The sequence below is a fragment of the Haplochromis burtoni genome, unplaced genomic scaffold (genome assembly GCF_018398535.1).
Source record: "Haplochromis burtoni strain Fernald_Lab_line unplaced genomic scaffold, NCSU_Asbu1 Contig_14, whole genome shotgun sequence".
Taxonomy (NCBI): domain Eukaryota; kingdom Metazoa; phylum Chordata; class Actinopteri; order Cichliformes; family Cichlidae; genus Haplochromis; species Haplochromis burtoni.
Window position 1 is genome coordinate 450725 of NW_024582375.1, and position 22840 is coordinate 473564.

A 22840-nucleotide genomic window follows, 5' to 3' on the forward strand; every position below is an offset into this window, starting at 1 on the left:
TCGTCTACGCTCAGAGAGGATGACGCACTCCTCTCACAAAAAAGGGACCAAGCTTTAGCCTAACATTTGACTTTGTGCTTTAAACATTGTATAAACAAGGCCTACATGCCATGAAAACTTTTATGCCATTTACCCCAGCAGGAAAAGAAGCTCATCAGCATGTTTTCATCGTAATGGAGAAACAACAGTAAAAGCTAAGATTTCTGTCAAATAAGGTAACACAGACTCCCTATATGATTAGTCGGCTTTCTAAGGCAGGTAAATACTCTGTCAGGTACTTAATTAATATTATTAATCTATTAATTTTAGTCTAATATAAACTAGTAGTAATCTAAAACCTCACAAAAAGAAGACTATTTTCTTTTAAATCAGAGTGAGACTCCTTTGCTTTAATGTTTTCAGTCGTTACCAATGTGACGCAGATTAAAAAAAACAAAAACAACAACAAAAACAACAACAACAACAAAAAAACACCCAACTACAGCGACCCCTCTTTAATGAGCGCAGCAGAGGGGCCTGCGGGCGAAGGTGCGTGAAACAAACAGTCCTGCCGGGATGTAAAGGCTTTATTTCTAAAACGTTGAAACCATTACTTTGGTAAATCATCATTAAGCTTTGTTTGCTTTATAGTTTTGGCTCTTGTTTTTAAAGACCTTACATTTGCAAGATTTAGATGTTGAGACATTGAGCAGTTTAGTCATTGGCACTTACGTTGGCTTTGCTGCCAGTGTTTTTCACTGGCACCTTCAAAAGTCTCCATTCAGTATAAAATTAACACAGTGTGCTGCTAATAGATGTTTCCCAGTGTCACGTGCCTGGACTGGACAGATGGCCTATACAGATATGAACAAGGCCTTGCTAGTGTCAAACACTCCACTGCACATTACATTTTCATTACTGGCCCGTCATCCCACTACATATTTTAAACTGCAGATCCTTCTTCTCACATGACAGCTGTATGCGTGAACACTCCTCACCTATCCCACATAACTCAGGTCGTGTCATGTCAGGGACACAGGAAGTATGTCTTCTATAGACTGCAGCCATCAACACCAGTAATCTACAGACTCACTATCTCTCTCTCACTCACCATCACTACATACGCTACTAAAAAAAAAGGAACACTTTTCAATCAGAGTAAGCAGTTAAACTTATGGTATAATGAAGTGAACAGTTAAGTAGCAGAGAGGGGTGCTAATCAGTTTCAGTTGCTTTGCTGTTACTGAAAAAGGAGCAACAATGACACAACTCCTATAACAGAAATAGCTTTAGGCTACAGGTGGATGCCACTTTTATTTTTTTCACCAGCTTTGCATTTGTCTAGAGTAGGGGTGGGCAACTCCAGGCCTCAAGGCCCGATGTCCTGCAGGTTTTTAGATATATCCTTGATCAAACACAGCTGATTTAAATGGCTAAATTACCTCCTCAGCATATCTTGAATCATTTGATTCAGGTGGATTGACCCAGGGTGAGATCTAAAACCTGCAGGACACCGGCCCTTGAGGCCTGGAGTTGTCCACCCCTGGTCTAGAGTCAGTGTCAGAATCAAAAACAGACTTCCTGAGGGTGGCTTGGGGCCCCGACGTCCTCTAGGACAGCAGCCCCCAACCTTTTTGCGCCACAGACCGGTTTATGTCCAACGATATTTTCAAGGCCTTTAAGGTGTCGCGGATAAATACAACAAAATAAAAGCTGTAACAGTACCAAAAAAGAAGATTTATTCATAACACATGGGAAAAGACCCAGGGAAACCCATTTAACGATAAAAACTATTTTTAAAAAAAAGATAAAAACCCTGAAAACTATACATTTCACTCCTGAGCCTCAATTCGGGGACCGCTACTCTAGGACGCTGTGCTCACTACCCAGCACCGTGTGTTTTGCCATAGAATACCAGAATTAGCATGTCCAGACATGAAAGAGTCTGGAGAAGCCGTGGCAATAGTATGCACCTCAATCTGACCAGAAACTCAGTGATGCCCTGGTTCATATCTGGGATCGGATTCCTTGGGACACCATCTATTGCCAAACAAACTACTGAATACCATTTTGAGTTGCTGCAATGCAACTTTGCAATTTGATGGTTGGAGTCTCTTTTAATTCAGCCCTCTATACGTTGATCATTTTAATTTCTATCAAATGTTGTAGCATCCTTTTTGTTCCCAACACATTATCCAGTCCATATCAGTATAATATCCAGCATGAGGTTTTTCTCCCATAAAGATCTGATGTTTTTAGAGTGTTCCTTTAATTATTCTGAGAAGTGTATTTTCACCATTATATGTCAGCAAAAAGAAAAACAGTGAGCTTGGAGTTTGCAGCTGTGGCTTAATCATATGTAGCTTCCCACAGGGCAGGCTCAGATCATCAACACTGTTTAGGGGGAAAAAGGATATACGTACAGTTTGTCCACGATATGTGCATGAAGTAACACTCATCTGGGCCGAGGGACATTAGCCTTCACCACTGTGCAGAGTGCTGTAACGTGCAGTAATGGTGACAAGGCCTGAGGGAAGGCCACCACCAAAACAAACACAACTTAATGTGAGATGAAAAATATGCTGCTGTGTCTGTACATGTACATTCAAACCTCAGAGAGAATGTTGTGCACCAGCTCACGGGTGTGACTGATATTATCCTTTTAAAGACGTGCAGACGTTGAAACGGTGGGCACAGGCACTGATGTCTGACATTTCCACAGGGCAAGTAGGATGTTTGTGTGTGTGTGTGCGCAGGTGTGTCTCCATATTAACTGGCTGACAGAGACATGCAGAGAGCAATGGCACTGTGCAAACTCAGTTTTCGCTCAGTGAAAGACATGGCGAGACAAGATTATTTATTTATTAAATTTTTTTAAGAGTGCGACATTACTGGCAGACACACCACTAAGTGGAAAAACACTCCTGCAGCAGTACTTTAACATATTTTCATGCATCAGAGGCTTTCTCTGTGTCCTGGAAAGCCATCGTATTCCTATCACCAAGCATCTTTTAAGGCCAAAATATGTCGGACTTGGAGTGGGGTCTACACCAGAGCTTCTCTGTGCCACTGTATGATTTAAAAACAGTTTATACAGGACAGGATATATTATGGCAAGACAGTGTATGTTTAACATTCACCAGATATATATTTCCACACTGTTAATGTTTACACTGAAGAGAAGCAGCTAGAGTCTTCTTCTCACTCATCAGTATGAGCTAGAGATGGGCAAATATTGATAGTATCGATACTAATGCTGGTATTGGTATTGGATCGATACTTTGTTTCTTTCCTTTAGGTTCAGTATGTAGCCCACTGAATTGTGTTGCATAAATTATTTCTTTGGAAATGAAAAAATATACCTTTAATAACAGAAATTGATCTAAAGTGGTTTGGAGACGGGCTTCTTTACATTCCAGGCACATTTATATGATACTCTGAAAAACCCAGTTTTGAAATACATGTTTGTTTGTTTTGTTGTGTTAACTCATTATAGTGGAAAGTAAAAAAATATCACAGTGATATAGTGGCCATTAAAATGTGTTCAGAATGTGAAAATTGGTGATTATTCATCTCATAAGTATTTTTCAGACTGCTCAGCCCTGCATAAGTTAAACATATCAGTGCTGGTATTGGTATCTGCAATACTGGCCCTGTATTAGCAAGATCCCAAGCACTACTGGCTGAAATGCAGCCCCAAACCATGATAGAGCCTCCACAGTGCTTTACAAATAGCTGCATATACTCACTATTGTACTTCTTTCCTTACCTCTCCTATATATACTGACAAAGATTTAAATAATATTTCATATTTGGATTTTTCAGTTCAGTTCATATGTAATTTGGGATAGCATGAATATGAACTTGTTCAAAGTACTCGCCCTGTGTCAACCCAGGGAATCGTGAGAAGGAAATACACTTAAAAAAACTGAGTGAGTGCTGGGCCATTTTTTTTTCTCCTTTCTTCCTTATTCATATTCATATGAGGGAATTCGAAACCTGTAACCCCTTTTCCCGTGGGTGCACTCACACAATTGGAACTACTTTAGATTGAGAGATTGCAATCTCGCATTTAGGGGGTGGCGGCTGTGAATCTCAATACAGAGTAGAGCCACGATAAAAGAGAAGTCAGTCACCTTGTAACAACATCTGGTCACATGCTACACTTTTGTTTGTATAAGAAGATGGCAGATCCTGGCAGACGTTGATCTGATAATCACATAAGCCAAGAGCGTGAACTTGAAAACAAGAGGAGAAACTTGGCACATGCTTCAAACACTGAGCAAAACACAAAGAGACACATTTATTAAGTTCCAAAGGACTTTCTATAGCAGTGAAATAAAGCAGGTCTGCTGTGTAACACATTTTTGCCAAAATCTGAGGCAATTTTAAGCAAACGTGGGCACACATACGTTGAGAAGATTGTCAATGGGAACCAAAGCAGTTGCTAGGGAACACCAGGAACAGGAGGCGTAGAGACAGACAGCTCTTGCTATAGTGCGGTGGTATGAACTATTTATATAGACGCTTCATGTAAACAGTGCTTGGCGGACTTCACTCTACCCTGGCATTTTGGCCTTTAACACCGAAGAGAACAGAATGAAAATTGCGTGTGAGTGTTAATGTCACATTCACCTCATTTGTCTCTCTTGACCACCCTTGTCAAAGACACCCAAGTCTCTATATCTCCATCTCTATCTCCCCATCTATCTATCTGTAAATAAACATATGTAAGAACAGCAAAGAGCAACAGCAATTATTTCAACATTTTTAATTTGCTACATAAACAGAAAACGTAGAAATGCAGCCAACCCTGACCCACTCTCTGTCTTAAACCTTGAGATATAAATTGCAGCACCTTCAGCATGAAAGTTTTACTTCTTATACAAACTCACTGGCCAGTTTACCAGGAACTCATTGGACCCTTATTTGCCTTCAAAAGCGCCTTAATTATACAAACTGGGGCTGGAAATATTCCTCTGAGATTGTGGTGCATATTGCCATGACAGCATCACACAGTTGCTGCAGATTTCCTGCACACAGTGCTGCTGTACAAAGGTGCTCTACTGGATTCAGACCAGGTGACTGTGGAGTTCATTTGAGTACAGTAAACTCCTTTTCCTGTTGAAGAAACCGGTTTGAGATGATTTGAGATTTGTCACAAGGTGTGTTATCCTCCTGGAAGCACCCATCAGAAGATTGATTACACTGTAGTCATTAAGGGGTGGACACGGTTAGAAAATACACAGGTAGGCTGTGGTGTTTAAATAATGCCAGTTGGTACTAAGGGGTAAATGCTCAGTTCAAACATTTTAGCATGCAACCTAACTGTACTGAGATCCTGCCATGTGATTGGCTGTTAGTTATTTGTGTTAGCAAGCTGTTGAACCGGTATGCCAAACAAAGTGGGCTGTGAGTGTATTCCACAGTAGTGAAGAGTGAATTCTCTGCCATCTATCAAATTTTGGACAAATAACCTAAAAACAAAAAGTCAGCGCTCTATCAATCATGTTAATATATCGAAAAGGGTGGAACTTTTACTTTGAAACAGTCAGGGAATTCCTGACTCAAAGAGTATTTTGAGCCATGTTTATCACAGACAGACACTTTCAGCCACACTGGTAGCTGTACACACCCCTGCAGGATCTCTCACCCCGTTATCAGTGTTCACTTAATGAAAAAAATCACTCTAGAGCAAGGACGAGAGTAGGCAGCACGATCGTAAATCAGGATCTGACGTTTGGCTGAGGCCACGGTCAATCTCAAGCTGGTACTGAAGAGAGAAAAAAAATAAAAGGTCCATCAATCCGCATGTCAAACTGTGATGCTGACACACTGAATGCAGGAGTGAGACATCAATGCAGTGAAATACTTGCACTACTCTGATATCTGTAGCTTTTGAGTGTTTGCAGGTGCAGGTTTTAGTGGCATGCCGTTTATGTTGATTGGGGTAACAGCAGCATGACTGGGAGGAATGATCCCGTGGAATTTCAAGCGACAATCAAGGAGATCAAAACAACAAAGCAAAAACCTAATGCGCGCAACTGGAAAAAGAAAAGCAATTCATCATAAGACGACACTTGGCATTCTTCATTGACATGTCTTTTGTGTGGCGCATTGTGATTTGTGTGTGTCCTTATTTTAAATGACACTGAGGCAGCAGAAACTGAAAGCAGATATACATCACACACGCACACACAAACACAAAGAGAAACAAAATCACTTCTATTTGCTTTTTAGGTGTTTAGGAACTAAGGAGAGACATTTCTGCAGTTTTGAAAACAAAATGATTTTCCATTCTTGGATGGTATAGGATTTCAACGCAATCCTCAATACACTGGGTGTTCCTTTGTCTGTTGGTTTGTTTCCTAACACCCCAAATGTTATAAATGAGTGACAGGTAAAGATGCTAAAATAATACAGAAAATCAAAACTATCAGATGAGCCCACAGCGACAACAGTGGGAAGGAAAAACTCCCCTCTAAACAACAAGAAACTTCTGGCAGAACCAGGGTCAGGTTTAATAATAACTAAGGATTAAATTCAAAGTAGTGTGTAAACACACAAAGACTGAGTGAGTGAAGAACACTTTGTGCAAGAAGGAAGAGGGAAGAGTGGTTTGACAGTATAATTTTATTATATCATTACATTTTGTTCATTTTTGGCATTCCACTAAGTAATGAAGGAAGGGGTCAGGGCAGGAAGGATTCTCACAATGTCAAGTCTATTTAGTTTATAAATTGTGCAGAAACAGAAATCAGGCTTGATTGAGGTTCAAGGTAAAAGCTTTATATTAACCATGGGGCCACAACTAGCTGCTTAAAGCGGGATAGACATGCTTTTTACCAGATTACAACATTTTCCTTTTACTTTAGTATCAGTCTTCAAAGTAGCGGTATGTGCACACTTTTTTAAATTGTTAAATTCTAACACTTCATAATTACTTATGTCATAATTACCACAAAATGTATTTACATCATTCTCAACAGAGAGGCTAAGAATTACCCTTTAAAAAGTGCGTGAGGTGTTAACTTGTGTACAGTGTTACAGATAGGTAGTCACGCTCATGTTCTCACGGTGCAATCATGTATTAATTACATCTTTATGTATTCAAGTTACTGAAAAAGAAAACAAAGCTCACTTCCTTTACCCAATAACCATAGGTAAACTGTTGTGTATAACAGGTATCACATGCCCATCTTTGTGCGTCCCAAAAACCAGTAAACCAGCATTTTCTTGCATTTTCCTCCTCCCTCAGTCATGTAAAGGTTTCCGCTGTAATGTCAAAACCTGCTCAGTTCTAATAGAACATTCCGTCTCCACTATAGACACATCCTTCCCCACCAACAGCAAATTGTATTACACTTGTTAATTATTAAACATCAATATGACCAAAGGATATTTTCTTTTAGTGTTAGGTAGCTGCAGTAAAACAGTGTAAACATTTGTAATTTAACTTCAAACTGTCTCCTAGTATGCATCTTTTCCACAACATTGATTCCATTGGGGGTCTATTTGCCTCCCTCTCTGTGTCTTTCTACCTTAAAAAACAAACCCCTAGGGTCACACTGCTACCAGGCTAGAGCTTGGAGACGAAGGGGAAACCTTCGTACATGTCGGCCTTGAGCTTGGCCCACTCGGCCAGTCGCTGCATGGCGCTCTTCTCCTGGCCCAGGACGCTAGCCGCCTTCCTCAGCTTGGCCTCGTTGCGCTCGAGGTAGCGCTCGCCCTCGCTCTTGAGGAAGTTCAGCTTCTCTACACGGTTCTCATTCAACTGGATGTCCTCGCTCATGTAGGCGTTGAAACGGAAGTAGGTGTCCGGGGGCAGGAGAGCATCCAGCATGGTGTGTACTTCTGAAATAAGGATGGAGGGACATGTTTTTTGTTTTGTCCAATACTGGTTTTCATCACACCACCTCTAACTTTTCGTTTAGAAATAACTGCTTGTGGGATGTCAAACACTGATAAACAACATTTTGTGTGGTCCTACCCTCTGTATCTGTGGCACTGCTGATGACGTGAGCCAGTTTGGTCTTGAGGCTTGTGTAGGTTGTGCTATTCTTGCCCGCTGTCTCGTATCGCCCGGTGCCCAGAGACAGCACGCACTGCAGGGGTGTGTTTGGCCACAGACACTTACACTCATGAATGGCCAGAGCTGTGGGGTTGTTGATTAGGAGTCCTCCATCCTAGAGAGGAAGAAAGGCTGCCATGTTTTTATTGTGCAGAGAAAGATTTTTTGGTATGTGTCCTTTAGCTTAAATATATCTGTTGTGACAGCATGTTGAGGACAAATGAGGTGAAGTGGACAGGCTGTCCTAGAGCTACACAGCTTTGGGCGAGAGATGTGCTGTGCTGGAAAACGAAGTAAACAAGCCCGGAAAACAGTGGTTTTATCTGCCCTCAAAAATAAGTTGCATTTGGATCATTTGGACAGAAACGACCTACAGTACAAATGTAGCTTCACTGGTAAATCACAGTGCGTTTCAGGATTTTAATCTTACAACTTTCTTGTATTATCCCATTGCTTTTGCACTACCCATTTGGTGTGCATTTTTACTAAATAGTGTTAACAGATTCTTGACAGAATCATGAACAGAGAAAAAAAAAGAAAAGAAAAAAGAATAATCTAGCTCAATGGCTGTCTGAACCGTTTTGCTGCTTCTGCTCTTTGTCAGCCTTTCACCAAGTTCAGTTCTGAATTTAATCCAAGCACTGAAGTGCTTTTGGCTGAGATTAAATAGTGTGAGAGTGTGGCACTCCATCCTGCCCCGCAGAGAAGTGGGAAAAGGTTATTTCCACTCTTCTACAGGTGGTGGGGCAACAGAAAAGCAATGAAACTAATGCAGTAGTTTAGTTTGTAAGGATACATAACCAGCATAAAAGACTTAGAAATCATTTTAGGATGCACATTTATATCAGACTCAAAGTGTCATCAATGAGAGTTCCCTGTTTCACTCTTCAGAGTGACCGTAGGCTGTAACGGGTCAGTAGCACCAGGACAACAAACAAAAGCAGAAAGCTCCTGGTAACAAAAATCTTTTCTTCTGCTCTTCACTTATCCCACATTACATTAGACCACAGTAAATGTTGAGCTTAATGGGTCTGCTCTGCTCTCAATGCGTTCTTATGGTACAATAAAACATTAAAAGTGCCATTTTAAGCCTGATTTTGTGACTGTTAAGACAAAGGTGTAAGCAATTCATATATATTCGTATACTATAAGCTGCACTGCTGAGACAAACCACACAGATTCCTCTTGACTCTGACACTAAATGACATTCAGAACCCCTCTGATCTCAGTGACTGCAAGAAACTCCTTAGTAATGCTGTATGATGAAAACAATTGACTTGAATGTGTTCATGTGTTTTTTTTAATCCCTTGCAGTGGCAGAACTCTCCTGAGAAATACCGCTGCAAGTGCTGAAAACTAGAGTAGGAGTGAGATCAGTGGGTGGCGAGGGTAGCTCAAAATGTTGATGAAACACTATTTGGCTCCAAGAGGAATTTGGAGAACAACGCACATAACTCTCTCAGTCTGTGTCTTTCCATCCCTGCTGTCAGCCCAGTGCATGGGAAACAGATACTTTCTGCAGAGGTGTAAGTGAGGAGAGAAATGTGCAAACAGAAACACACACACACACACACACACACACACACACACACACGTTATACATGCAAACAGAAATGTAACTGTAATTGTGTTGGATAGAAAGGGAGATTACAGCCATGTCATATTTGCCTTGTTAATAAATGGAGAGAAAGCAGCAGACAGTTTAGCTTTTGTTAACTAAAGATTAGAGCACGTTTGCTGGGATAGTGCCACAAAAAAAGCTCTCTGGGCAAACAATGAGCAGGCCTTTGGTTCTAAACCAATAACGTCTACAAGTATCAAGGCTTATGTAGACCAGAGGTGGAGATTATGAGCTGTTATTGGCAAAAAAAAACAACAAAAAAAAACAAAACAAAAAAAAAAACCACAAAAGGGGGGGTCTACAAGGTCTACTGTATTAGAAGATGGCAGGGGAGAGAAGAAGGGACAAGGCTAATTTTGCTTAAGTAGGTTATCAAAATGAAGCTAAGCCTTGAGGATAATTGCTGCCTGTAAGATCATCTAAAGATATCCTGCCCTAATAATACCACTTCAAAATAACACTTTAATATTAGTCTTTCTGGGCAACTTCCAGATTTATTAGAGTACAGCAAAATACCAGTGTGTTTTCTTAAATTGCAGCACATTTGAACTCTCAGGGCCACCGTCTAAGCCCCACCTAATACATTAAAAGCAATCAGTTTTTAAAATGAGAAAAAAAACCAATACATCTGACAAGAATCCAAACTAGAACCTAAATGACATATTGGGCAATATTACGGGCTGACTGATGATCTCTGTAGAGTCTGCATGTTCTCACTTTGCTCGTATGGGTTCGCCTCCCACATGCTTATCAGGTTGTCCCAGGTGTTACCCTTCCTTTCGCTCTGTGACAACTGGAATAGCCTCCACACAGACACGGTTCCTTTAAAATATTCTCTTTCATAGGGAATCAGAAACTTTTGCAATTTCCCTCGAGGAAGGCCTCTCGAGGTGTAAAAAGGAGGATACCATTGATGTTTAAGGTCACAGACCAGGTCTGAGGACTCTCTCTCTCTCTCTGTACCGCCACCCCATTCTGTTGACTTTCCCCTCTGTCCTTCAGGCTCTTGACAGCCAGAAAAGAGGAAGAGCCAATTATGGGGCTGTTCCAAGGTTGTGAGTTTGAAATAGTGGAACAAATCTGCACATATATCCTTGATGCACAAACACACACGATGCACTGCAGCTTAGTTTATGTGTAATAAAATGCTCTATGTAAATAAAACTGCCACTGCTGTTGCACGCAGTGCCTGTGTCCTTGGCACTGGTCCCTTAAAAAAGTAGCATCGAGGCAGAAGCGCATTGGTAGATTTCCTGGAAAGCAAACCTCTTAAAGACGTGCACTTTCACATGCCAATCTCAATCCCTGTTACTTCCATAACACTGGCTTAATTTGTGACAGATAATTATTTTTATGGTTTTGAAAATGTGGAGGTCAACTGAAACCAAGACACAATAACTAAATTAATATATTGCGATTTAGTTAGTGAAGTGGAAAAGCAGTTAGCAGCATGAGTGGATGGACAAGATGAGTTCAGTTCAGACTTAAATTTAAGTTAAAAATAAATAAATAAACTGAATAAACTGAACAGTCAAACATCTCCCAGTTGTCTCACATTCATGTTGTACCTGATGAAGGTCTTTTCCCAGAACAAATTCCTGAAAGTAGCCCGGAGCGGCAGACGAGGCCCTGATAGCCTGCCACATCTTGTGTTTGCAGTCTCCAAGGTAGTGAGATCTCACTCCTGGCATGAGTCGATAGTTCCTGAACACATATGCCTTCAGAGGAAGACCTCTATTCACAATAGTGCTCACTGCTGACACCTAGTGGGCATGAAAAGAACTTTTTAATTTTTATAATCAGTTTCATGAAACCCTTCAAGTCCTCTGCGGTATAAACAATGAGAAGAGAAAAATGAAACTAAACAGGCACATTAGAAATATTAAGATGTTAAACAAAATCCCATGGGTGTGCACTCAAACACTTACTTTTGGGCAGTGGGGATCCCTGGCACTCTCGATCATACGTCCATCACCCATCCGTTCTCTAAAGAAAACACAAAATTACATACAAATACTCTAGACTATCCTGGTGTCTTTGAAGCTGAGGACTGAAGAGAGGAAAGAAAGAATGCAAAAAGTGTACAAATAAAAAAACCAGACCTTTTTTTTTTTTAAATAAGCAATGAAAGAGCGTTGCAGACTAACTTGAGGATGTTCTCCCACATTTCACTGTCATAGAAAGCATGACTCCAGCCCATCTTCATTGTTCCAACGATCACATTCTGTTTGAACACATCCGAGCCCAGCTCCCGGTACATCTTCTCGCACTCTTCCAGGGGGACCTGGAAAATCCCCAGCATGAAAGCCAGAATGGCACCTAATGGAAAGGAACAAGTGAGGACAGCTGACACCTAAAATCCTTTAATCGATGAGATAAATGATGGATTAAGCTTATAACAGACTGACAAGAGAGAGGTGGCAACACCATACCTGTGCTGACCCCGCAGATGTAATCAAAGAGCTGGTGGACTGGTTTCCCTGTGAGGTCCTGCAACTTATGGAGAGTCTGCAGGGCCAGCAACCCCCTGGAACAGTTTAACAATATATTTCAGTCTGTGTCCGCAACACTTTTACTTTAGACAGACTGATGTCTGCTGATCACCTTGTTTAAAAAGTTTGTTTCATTTACATTCATGTGCAGTAGATTTGTACTCTGTATTAGTTTTAATATAATCTGAGTGTCTGTCTTTTTTTCCAAAAGCCGCACCTTGTTCCCCCTCCATCTATGGACAGGACTCTAATTCCTCTGCCTTTGACTGGTTCGGTGTAGCCAGTCAGGGCCAACGCTTCTCTCACAGCAGCCTGAAGAGGAAGATCTCTGGCCTGGCGCAGTCGTAGAAGGCAGGGCAGCGCTTTCTCCTATCAGTCACAATAGTAAACACAGAAAATGAATGACTTTAATGACCATGCAACCCACATGTTACAAGAACAAGTTGAAATTACAAACAGCACTAACCTTGATGGCCACAACTCGAGTCTCTGGGAATTCCAGGAGATGGCTGCTAAGCTCCTCCACTCGAGCAGTGAGGAGTTTGACGTCGGTGACGGCCTGCAGCCCTTTCACCAGAGCTCTGGTCCTGTTGTCTACGCTCACCCTGGCTATTATCTAGGTGACAAACGCAGACAAAATAAAGCAAAGGTCAAAAATAATGTGGAAACTGTTTGGATATGTGTTAAATGACAATGACAAATAGTAGAGCTCATCATTTATAACATTTTTCGGGGAATATCAACCATCCCTTCCATGCCCAAAGACACGCTGCGCTACCTCATACATTTTTATATATCTGGGAGCTGAAGCAATAATTATGGGTAGTTCGACATGTGGAGGGGCAGCCTTTGTGGGTTTGAAATAAAAGGTTATTACATGCAGGAAAGGATGAGTTCATTCTACTCCCTTCACACAACGAGGTGATCTAATTGTAACCGGTATGAAAGGAGAACAGGAGGAGGAGAAGAGGAAGATCCAGTCACGTGACTATGAGAGATCTCTAGTTTGAGAAACAGTTGCCTCACGTGTCCTTAACTGCCAGCTTCATTAGACAGCAAAGGGAGCAGTACACACCGATGCATATTTCCCACATGGTGTAATCTTCATTTCTTAGAACTAGTGTTAATATAGATTTAGTTTTAGTCATAATCTTTTAGTCATAGTCTAAAAGGTCATAGCTTAGTCATTGGGATTCTTTAGATTTAGTCTAATTTTAGTTCATACACAGTTCATAAAGCATTTTAATTTCCCTTGACATAAAATTAGAAATGTGACCATATACCTGCTCTTCTCTTCCTCACAAGTGTTGATGTTTTGTCCTGTTCTCAAAAAAAAATTACGATGGACAAATCAAATGTGCACATAGGAAAGTAAGAAGATTCCTTCTGATTGGATCACTTCCAAACTTAATTTTTCTACGTGACTTATTTAGTTCTGACAGGATCTCGTCTCTCCAGAATAATTCCATCTTATTTTAATTTACTGAAGAAAGTGTAAATACATTTCATCTATGTTTTTGGCATTAGCTTTTATTTAAATTTTTCATTGTACTGCTTCTCCTCTCCTGTTCTGTTTTGCTTGTGAATGCGAATCAAAGCTCTGAAGCATGGATCGGTCATTAGCATCACATTTAACACCTCACCTTTTCCCTTTGAGTTAGCAGCTCTTGCTTTGCTTTGTCGGCTTTCTCTTCCTCACTCTCCGTCTTTACTTCTTCCTTCTCTGGAGTGGCATCATCCACGGCAACATCTGAAGACGTGTCTGACATTTTTTTGGAATCGCTTCTAAATTTGGGGACCAGTGGTGCGATGTAGCTGCCGACAAAAGCCTGAACACTGGGCCGTGGGTAGGACAGATAATGAGTGAAGCCTTTTCTAGGGGAGGCCGTCGCCACAGCTTCGCTTTCGGCAGAAGGAGCCTCTACTGGAGGACTAGGCGAAGGAGAAGAGGCAGAGGCAGGAATTTTAGCTGGCGCCTCAACACTTTTTCCTACTGGGGACAAAACAGGAATGTGGTCCCCCTTCTTCTGAGAGGAAAACGGAGGAACTGGTCCAGCAACATGATCGCCCCCTTCTATGTGCTGCTGCTGCCTGCTCTCTCCTTCTGTGCTGGGTCCGAAATAAGCGTCAATGTGGTTGGCCAGGGTTTTGTAGGTCTCATCCATGTTGGTAGACAGAGCTGCCGGCTGAAGCAGCTGCATAGTTTGTTTTGCCACATTAGAGGAGGGGGCAGAAACACTTGCTGCTGAATCCAAAGTGGACATGGACTTCTTTGTGGAAACAAAGGGCTTCTCTGTAATCTGCTGCTGCTCCTTATCTGTCTCCTCACCTTCATCTTCTACTTTCATTGTAGTTTCAGGTAGTGAAGCCTTTGAGGCTACTGTCTCGGCTTTTACCCGAGACTTTTCTGCGTGGGTGCTCTCAGCTGTGCCACCGCCGCCCCCCGCCTTGAGCCGGGAGAACTTGGAGATGAAGTCTGTGCCACCTACTGCCTTGGTAACACTGTCAAGTGTGATCCTAATCCGTGACATACGTCTCCTGTTTCACTGGGGATGGCAGGAGAGAAATACTTTCCTCAAGCAAACAGATGAGGCGATAACTTCTGGCAAATTCAGCAGCATTATGGGAGGCTTTCTGCCATGAGTTTATTGTTCGCTGCTTGCAACACACTACCTGTAAAGATAAAAACAGAGATAAAAAGGAAATTATATAAAGAGGAACACTTGTATATCAGCCAGAAACCCAGTGTCCTCATATGGAAACCTTAAATTTGGGCTTTTTTGCACTTAATAAAGTGTTTTAAACACCGTAAATCAGTGACTTTGTTTTATGCTAAAATATACCTTATAGGATGGATATGAGGAAATACTTTAAAAAAATGTTCTCAGTTCAAATATAGTGCTTTTCTTTTATTTATCAGTTCAAACTAATTCCGAACAGCTAGGTGAAATCAGAAAACAAACAAAAACATCCCAAACAGAAGCTCAGGGCGATATTGGTTAACTTGCTTGCCATTGTAAATTTGGCCAACAGAGGCCGCCGTCTGACCGGTAACTATAGAAACAGTCCAACAAACAATACAAATGACCGCAACTTTCATCAAGATACTGTTAAAAAGGGGGACAACAATGAACCTAACAACAGAGTCAGCTCAGCTTGTAAAAACCCTGCTGGACCGACACCACCGCACTGAGAAGGCCGAGATGGATGATATCCCATGGGCTGCCTGCAAGGACTTCACAGTGAATGTCGGGGAAAAGCAGATTGGGGCTTACATTAAAACATGGGAGCTCCCCTCTTGCTGGCTGTACAGTGTGGACTTTGTCTGCTCAACCGAGGAGGAGCACCGGACCTTCCACCACTACCGGGCCCGATTCAGCACCCCAACACCGAGGAAGCCAATTCGGGGGACAGCTAGCGTCTACTTCGTCGTGGATGTATCGAAGGTTAAACCTCAAACTCTACCAGTGGAAGTCAGCTTCATAGTGGAGTCAAACAAACTGGTGCACACACCGGGGAGGACCAGGTTTAGAGAGAAGTGGCTGGTGGACGTCATAGAGAACAAGACTTTGCTCCAACAAATGGTAGACCTTTAAACCCAGCAGATAAAAATATCGCTCCTTAAGTTCCTGGGTGTTAGCTCTGCACTGTGAGTGTGCTTTTAAACTTCATTAGCACCCCACCACACATACTTCGAAACACAAAAAAGGCTAAATAACGACCATTATCTGTTCTCTGGGTCCGCTTTGTACAGTTTGTTTTGGCGCTAGGCGTCAGCAGAACCAATTCAAACGTATTAGTGACTAGAAAGCTTCTTATTTTATATAACACGCTTATGTGAAGGAATAAGCACCTGACCCATGATTTCTGAAAGCTAGCTTGCTAAACAGACGTCTAAACGTAAACATGTGACCCCGCTGGTACCTGACAGCAATACTAGTGAACATAAAACACCTACCTTTCTAACACTATTGGTGATAGCAACATGAGCAGATCGTCTCCTCACCTTCTGGAACCCAGAGCTCCTGGAGTGTTTCATTCAGTATGAGGATGGTACCTTAGAAAAAAATAAACAGGAAGAGTAGAGGAAGTTACGCATGTGGGCATAGTTCAGCGGACCGTTTCCCCTGCAGTGGTTTAGGTGTGCCACTAGAGGTCAGTAAAAACACATTAGGAATAAGGAGATAAGAGGAGCGTTACAACATCAGTTAAAATCTTGAAATCCTTTGAGAGCCACAGGTTTTCATTTCGAAAATGACAACAAAGAGTAAGGGTGAAGTTCCTTTTCAACAAAACCCTCTTTACTGTGTGCTATGATGGCAAAACACAACAAGAGTCATCTCTTTATATTGTAAGGTAAAGGCCCTGCAGTATTAGAGAAAAAATTCCAATAATCAAGCACTTTGCGAATGTGGAGGGAAGAACTCCATTTTAACAAGAAGAGATGTCTTCCTTGACAGAATCGGGCTCAGGTAGGGTCTGTCGTGTACAGTTGGGAAGTGGGGGAAAGAGAAAAGAGGAAAGAAAAAGACAGTACAGGGAAACAGGTTTGGGATCATTGTCTTGTTGAAAAAAGTCAGATACTTTCCAGGTGGTATTGCACGGTGGATCAAAATCTTTTGATGATCTTTACTTTTCTGTGTCCATTATTTCATTCATTTTGGTAAAACTAATGGAACACCCGTGTGTCTCTAAACCATGACACAGCCTCCACCATCTCTTCTGTACATACAGACAAAGATTTGAACCAAAAATGTCACATTTGTTGGGGTTTTTTATGTGTAGGATAGTGGATCAATAGCCTAGTAGTTAACAAATATATTTAACACATGACATATAACACTTTGGTACAAGACTGAGCACAATGTCAGGGTGGACTGCATCATTAAAGACACCTGGTATAAAAATCTATGGATCCATCTGCTGTGGCAACCCCATATGAAGCTTCTTGTGTAATTTGGCATACATCAGTCTTATGTCTTTGTTTCCCTTCATTAAGAATGGCTTCTTGACAGCCCCCCTGCCCTTTGACTGAGATATAAGTGATGTCTCTTTAAATGTCTCACAAGAAATTTCAAATAAACGTTTTTTTGTGATCTTTAACAATTAATTCTTTTTCTCCAGTTAATATTTTTTTCACTTAATATGTTTGGTTCAGTCAATGTGATGAATCTCTGTTAAGTCATTAAGGTTGTGTTATCTCATGCTCTTATTAATGCTTGGTTTAAATTATCTTTCCAAATTGAGGTAATGTTACTGATCTGGTCACGACACTATTGCACTATTGCTCATTCCAATATGGATGGTTTCACAGTAAACACTTTTAGACTTATAACTTTTAGACTGAAGAACCCCTTCCATTTGACAATAAGGCATCTATATTCATTAATTTTGGGGCAATAATCTACTGCTATTCTTATTCAATCTCACTTTTCTATTATCCTCAGTCTATGTGTCAGCTGTTTTTTGATTATACCAGGGAAACTACCACCAAGCCATATGCATGACTACTTCAGTAGCTCTTAGTACAAGTCACTGCATCAAAACCTAACCTTTTTAAGACAAAGATACGTGGTATTTAGTACTTTTTTTCAGTAGCTTGAAGGTCATTTTGGCATACAGTAAACGGTTGTTTTAAGCAACAACAAATTTACAAGATGCCGTTTGAGTAGCAGGACAGCCAAAAAGCAATAGCTTATCCTATTTGTCTAGTTGTTGCTCATCTAAATCACAAATGCAAAAAGTATGGACCTATGAGAGACGCTTATCTGTACGCTGAGTTTCCAAGGTCTGCGAAGGATATGGGCACAACCTTTAAAATCTCCCTAGTCATAGCAGATATTACAAGGTCAAACACAAAACAATCGACCTGCACATTTTAAAGAGACTCTGACATTTTTAAATGATTATTTTCATCTTAAAACAGAAGTTTTAAGAACTTCACACACAGGTTCGCTGACACTTAAAAAGTCAGTGTTCAAATAAACTTAGATATAAGTTTTAGATATATCTTTTATAATCTTTTATCATTTTAATCTCAAAAGAACAGCGTGGACAAAGTTCACCTGTCATGATGCTGCAGATAATCCTGATGTTTAAAAAAAGAATATTGATAACATATTTAATATCTCAAAAGATGTGTAACTGTTGTTTTTGCACAGCTTTTGTAGCGTTATAGACAACTCTCTCTGTCTGCCTTTGTTTCTTTTTGAGTGTTTTTCGTTTTTCAAAAAAAGAGAAAGCCCACGAGTGTTGGAAATGTGCTTCCTCCAAAGGGTGTCTGGAGTCTCACTTAAAGACAGCATGAGGAGCTTGGTCACCTGGGACGGGCTCAGAGTAGAGCCGCCACTCCTCCATATAGAAAGGAGACAGCTTAGGTGATTCAGGCATCTGACTAGAATGCCTCCTGGACGACTCCTAGGTGAGGAATTTCTGGCTTGGTAACACCTAGCTGTCTATAGACTGGACTGGAAACGCCTGGGTGTCTCTAAACTGACTTGGAAACACCTAAATGTCTCTAAACTGACTTGGGAATGCGTCAGTGTCTCTAGACTGACCTGGGAATGCCTGGGTGGTAATGTCTTTGCTTAGACTGCTGCCCGTGGTACCTGAATCTGGATAGGTATTAAAATAATGGATTGATGGATGGCTGGATGAAAGTAAAACACCTGGCTTGAAGTACCTCTTCAGACTTTTACTAGTTTAGGCTAAAGCAGGCTGTAAGAATGACTTAAAACACTTTTTACTGTGATCCACCAAAGAAGAAGAAAGCTGAGATATCTCTGAGATATATAGCAGTATCCCAATACTGAAAATGCACAGCAGCATTATTTCAATTCCAGTTTCAGAGGCATAAAGGCAACAACAGCAATTTGTGCTTAAATAGGTGCCAGCTATTGTGTAAAGCATCGTGTAAAGACAGCGATGATGATTTTCTTTCTCCAGCAGGTGGAGCTGAAGCACAAAGAGATATACTTAAGCTGGATCACCGTCATTTTCAAAACATGAGGAGAAAAACAAATGAACACATTGTCAGTAGTCTTCAGCTCAATTTCAAACCCAGAAAATCTAGACTTGTGGTCACCTGACCCTTGTCACTTGAATCTACACTGCACAAAAAATGCCCCTGCATGAAAACTGAATCATATGCTTAGTTTGCCATCATCACAATACACCTGCATCAATGTTCATTCAATACTCTTTTTGCAGACTAAATGTTTGAAGAAAAAAACAAAAAACAAAATGAATGAATGCACTGATACAACAGAGTTAAAATGGAGAGAATTTACCAGCAGCACATCAAGGTATCACAGTTTGTCCAGTTCTATTTATATTAATTCAGTCTTAAAACAAAACACAATTAAATGACTAATTGTATAACATGTAGCACTTAAGCAGCACACCAGTACATTAAATGTAAACCACTTAAATCTTGTGCAGCAAACTGAGTATAACAAAGGAAGCTGCCGACAGACCACACAGTGAAATGCAACAACGCTGCATAGGGCAGCAGTCAAATAACCATTAATAAGTTAGAAAGTTAAAACTGATCACAAGATAGTATAGAAAATTACTGTGCACAAGTCTTAGGCACTAAACATTCTCACAAATAATAGTTTTTATTTAGTAAACTTATATAAAGTGCAGTAATGCATTTTTGGCGTGGCCAACTTTGAAACAGCAAGAACAAGAAAACTTTCACAGTTTTTCAAGCTTCTCAGCAGAAAGGCCGTTCCAAGCATCTCAGAGAAGTTGCCCCAGCTCTTTTGCAGCACCTCAGATGCATCTGCTGCAGGGCTCTTGTTCTTTATGTCTCTGGATTGCAGTCATGTTGCAGAATTTGCGTCCGTTCAGATACCACATCTTAGGTTCCTAAAACTTCTGCACTGCATCCCGTAATAATAATAATAATAATTATGCACTGTAACAAAGCACTGAGAAGCTGTAATCCAGCTCCAGCAGGTGGAACCTTAAAGATGATCTGATACACGTGTGTAATAACAGAAGCAGGGAACCGTTTTGTAGAACACTGAGCTGGATAAAATGAGGCACAATGGCCTTCTTTCATTCATTCAATCAAACATGGACACCAGCCAGTTTTCCTCATCACTATACTGATAATAACCCAACAGGCATGTGCCACATTGTTCCACCCCACATTTCTCTATATAGGAATGCGTGGAGAGACAGTGATGTGTATGGTGGAGAAAGCTGTGAGCTTACTGAACATGAACTCTGTGTTTGCACAGCAGTCGTAATGGTTAAAAAAGAGGAGAAAAAACCCACATCATATAAGCTTCTGTTCAGACAGAAGTACAAAGGTTTGATGTTAAAGACGCAATAAATGGACCAATGATGAAAGCACATCAATGCCATGCTTATTTACTATTATTATTATTATTATTATTAGTATTATTATTGTTATCTGTCCCCCATTTTAACCACTTAAAGCTGGGATATGATCACAGGTGTGATAAGGTATGCCCATTTTTGTGTTATGTAAAACATATTTTGTGTTTTCTTCATTAGAATGCATTACACTTATTTCTGTGTTATAGTTTTATACATTTTTAAAACTGTAAATGAATACATGAATATATATTACATTGTTATTATTGTCATTTCTTTTTTTTTTTAGGTATTTGCTATATTATTTTGTTAGAAATTGTGTTTAAATTGTCTAAAACAGCCATGGCTTCATCCTTTGAGGATATGCATGGTCTGAGGCTGGTCTGACTTTATTATGTGTGTACGCATAAATTCAGGTCAGCATTAAGGAATCCAGCAGACATATGACTGAAGCGCAGCGTCTTCTGGTGTGCTTTGTGTAAGGTTTGTATGAAAGCATTTGCAACATTTCTACAAAAGCAAATTAACTGTAAGAATATATTAACATCTCGTTCCATCTTGTAAAAATTCAGACCAGCACAGATGATATACACTCTTTTAAACTTTCTGCTTCTCTTTAAAAACAGCACCATCCCTCTTCAGGAGGGCTACCTCGTTCTCCAGGGCACGGATCTTAGCCACCGTGCTCTCCTCCCTGCGATCCAGTTCTAAGATCTTTGCGTGCAAACTCAAGATCTTCCTCCAGAGCTCATCTTTGTCAGTATCCGGTCTGCAGTACGAATGCTCAAAAACAGAAACCTTCTCTTCATCAGTGAGTCCACTCTCTGCTAAAAAACAGCCTGTGGTTTTGTCCTTGACCAGTTCCATGGGGACAAAGCTAAAAGCCTGACCCAGCACTGCCTGGAATGCATCTCCATCCATGTTTGCCCCTGCATCAGAAAATGAACCTGGCTCACAGCACAATACAGTCACAGTGGACTCGGCCTGCTCTTCAGAACAGAGTTCCCTGCTTGGAGACTGTGCTGCCGTTTCACCATCAAGTGGTTTCTCACAAGCAGCAGTCTGTATCTCAGAACGTTCTAAATGAGAGTCCAACACTGCAGGTTCAAATACCATCTCTGTGCGCTCCCCAGACATATTGTTTATCACTGCTGACTGGGACTTTCTGCCTGTTTTGCTCAAAATGAGTGGCCTTTTTTTACTGGCAGGAGAGTCGAATGTTGCAAGCTCAGGATCACCGAGTGAAATGTTGGTTTTAGCCTTGAGGCTTCTTTTCAGGTTTGTCGTTTTCTTCTCATCGTCCTGGAATAAAAGATAAAAGGTCTTCATTAATGGGAACTAACAGAAAATCAACAAGTTTTGGCGCAACAAACGCGTGGTAAGAAACTGCTTAAATCCTTGCCTGCACTCTCTTCGTCACCACTCTTGTACCCTGTCTCTTGTTTTGATTGGTTGACCCCAGGTATTTAAACTCACCTGCCTTCACTACCTCTTTTCCTTGCAGTCACTGTTATAACATAGTACTAATATATACAAATATATATATAAATACAGGCTTAACTCCACAAGACCACGCTTTATACTCAAAGTTTAAGAAGTTATTAAGAAGCTAAAATTGTATTCTGAGCTTGATGTTTTCTAAATGCTGCAAGATACATACATCTTCACTAGAAGGAAAAATGGTGGGGATGGCTGTATTCTTCAGGTACCGGATTCCCCATCGAATATCGAAGCAGTCCGCTGTAAAGTGCTCACTGCACAGATACTGATGTCTACTAGGGGTCCACTGCTCCCTCTTCATGTTGCTCACCCATTTCTGAAGCCTGGACTTGTCTTGCAAAGGAAACCTTTGAGAGATAGACCGATAATAGAGAGCTTTAACTCTAAGCACTGGAGTGTGATTTGGATTAGCCCAACACTACCCTCGTGTCATTACAAGCAAGCGCTATGATATACTTAGGTGACATCCTTTTTGCACCTCCTGCAAGTGACATCTTTCACCAATTAAGCCAAGCAACACGTTACAGATTAACTAAAACAACAAAAACATACGGGTAGAAGCTGATTCTCTTGTTGTCTTGTCTTGATGCAGTCCCCCCACGGTTTCTGCAAACTCTCACAGCGCAGTAGCGTGGCATATCTGTAGTCAGACTACATGAAAACACATCGGCGAGACCCGTTCGAGGATACAATTAGAAAAAAAGAAAAAAAAAACCCACAAACCAGCTCGTAGATGATTATATCCGGTTTGTGGCCCTCGTAACGGAAGTGACGTGTACAGCATTTATTTTCTTTTTTACTGGCTCTTTCACGTCATCACTTATTAGA

At 40.9% G+C, this 22840-nt stretch overlaps 2 protein-coding genes across 3 annotated transcripts; both read right to left on the bottom strand.

The window, feature by feature from the left end:
* Positions 1–6593: 6593 nt before the first annotated feature.
* Positions 6594–16313, bottom strand: pnpla8 (patatin-like phospholipase domain containing 8). Of its 2 annotated transcripts, none has more exons than XM_005915599.3 (10): positions 16122–16313; positions 13807–14836; positions 12630–12779; positions 12381–12532; positions 12104–12198; positions 11819–11990; positions 11600–11657; positions 11240–11434; positions 7970–8165; positions 6594–7833 (listed from the first exon to the last, which is right to left on the bottom strand). In XM_005915599.3, the coding sequence occupies exons 2-10, from the start codon at positions 14692–14694 to the stop codon at positions 7559–7561; spliced, it is 2181 nt and encodes a 726-aa protein (XP_005915661.1). In that variant the 5' UTR covers positions 14695–14836; positions 16122–16313; the 3' UTR covers positions 6594–7558. The 2 variants fall into 2 exon arrangements, with proteins under 2 accessions (XP_005915661.1, XP_005915660.1); XM_005915598.2 differs by having other exon boundaries at positions 16170–16311.
* A 3421-nt stretch (positions 16314–19734) lies between these two features.
* On the bottom strand, positions 19735–22778 carry LOC102290653 (THAP domain-containing protein 5). Its single transcript, XM_005915600.3, has 3 exons — positions 22565–22778; positions 22173–22359; positions 19735–21814 (listed from the first exon to the last, which is right to left on the bottom strand). Exons 1-3 carry the CDS (start codon positions 22648–22650, stop codon positions 21110–21112), a joined length of 978 nt encoding a protein of 325 aa, XP_005915662.1. The 5' UTR covers positions 22651–22778; the 3' UTR covers positions 19735–21109.
* Positions 22779–22840: the final 62 nt, after the last annotated feature.

Bases quoted from the DNA above. Each gene is read 5' to 3' on its own strand.
- pnpla8 (XM_005915599.3), bottom strand. From the start codon at position 14,694: ATGTCACGGATTAGGATCACACTTGACAGTGTTACCAAGGCAGTAGGT. The intron at 12,533-12,629 runs GTTAGTGCTGTT...TGTGACTGATAG, and splicing joins CTCGAGTTGTGGCCATCAAG to GAGAAAGCGCTGCCCTGCCT. The intron at 11,435-11,599 runs GTAAGTGTTTGA...CATGCCCACTAG, and splicing joins GGGATCCCCACTGCCCAAAA to GTGTCAGCAGTGAGCACTAT.
- LOC102290653 (XM_005915600.3), bottom strand. From the start codon at position 22,650: ATGCCACGCTACTGCGCTGTGAGAGTTTGCAGAAACCGTGGGGGGACT. The intron at 22,360-22,564 runs GTATGTTTTTGT...TATCTCTCAAAG, and splicing joins AAGAGAATCAGCTTCTACCC to GTTTCCTTTGCAAGACAAGT. The intron at 21,815-22,172 runs GTATGTATCTTG...CTTTTATTCCAG, and splicing joins TTTTTCCTTCTAGTGAAGAT to GACGATGAGAAGAAAACGAC.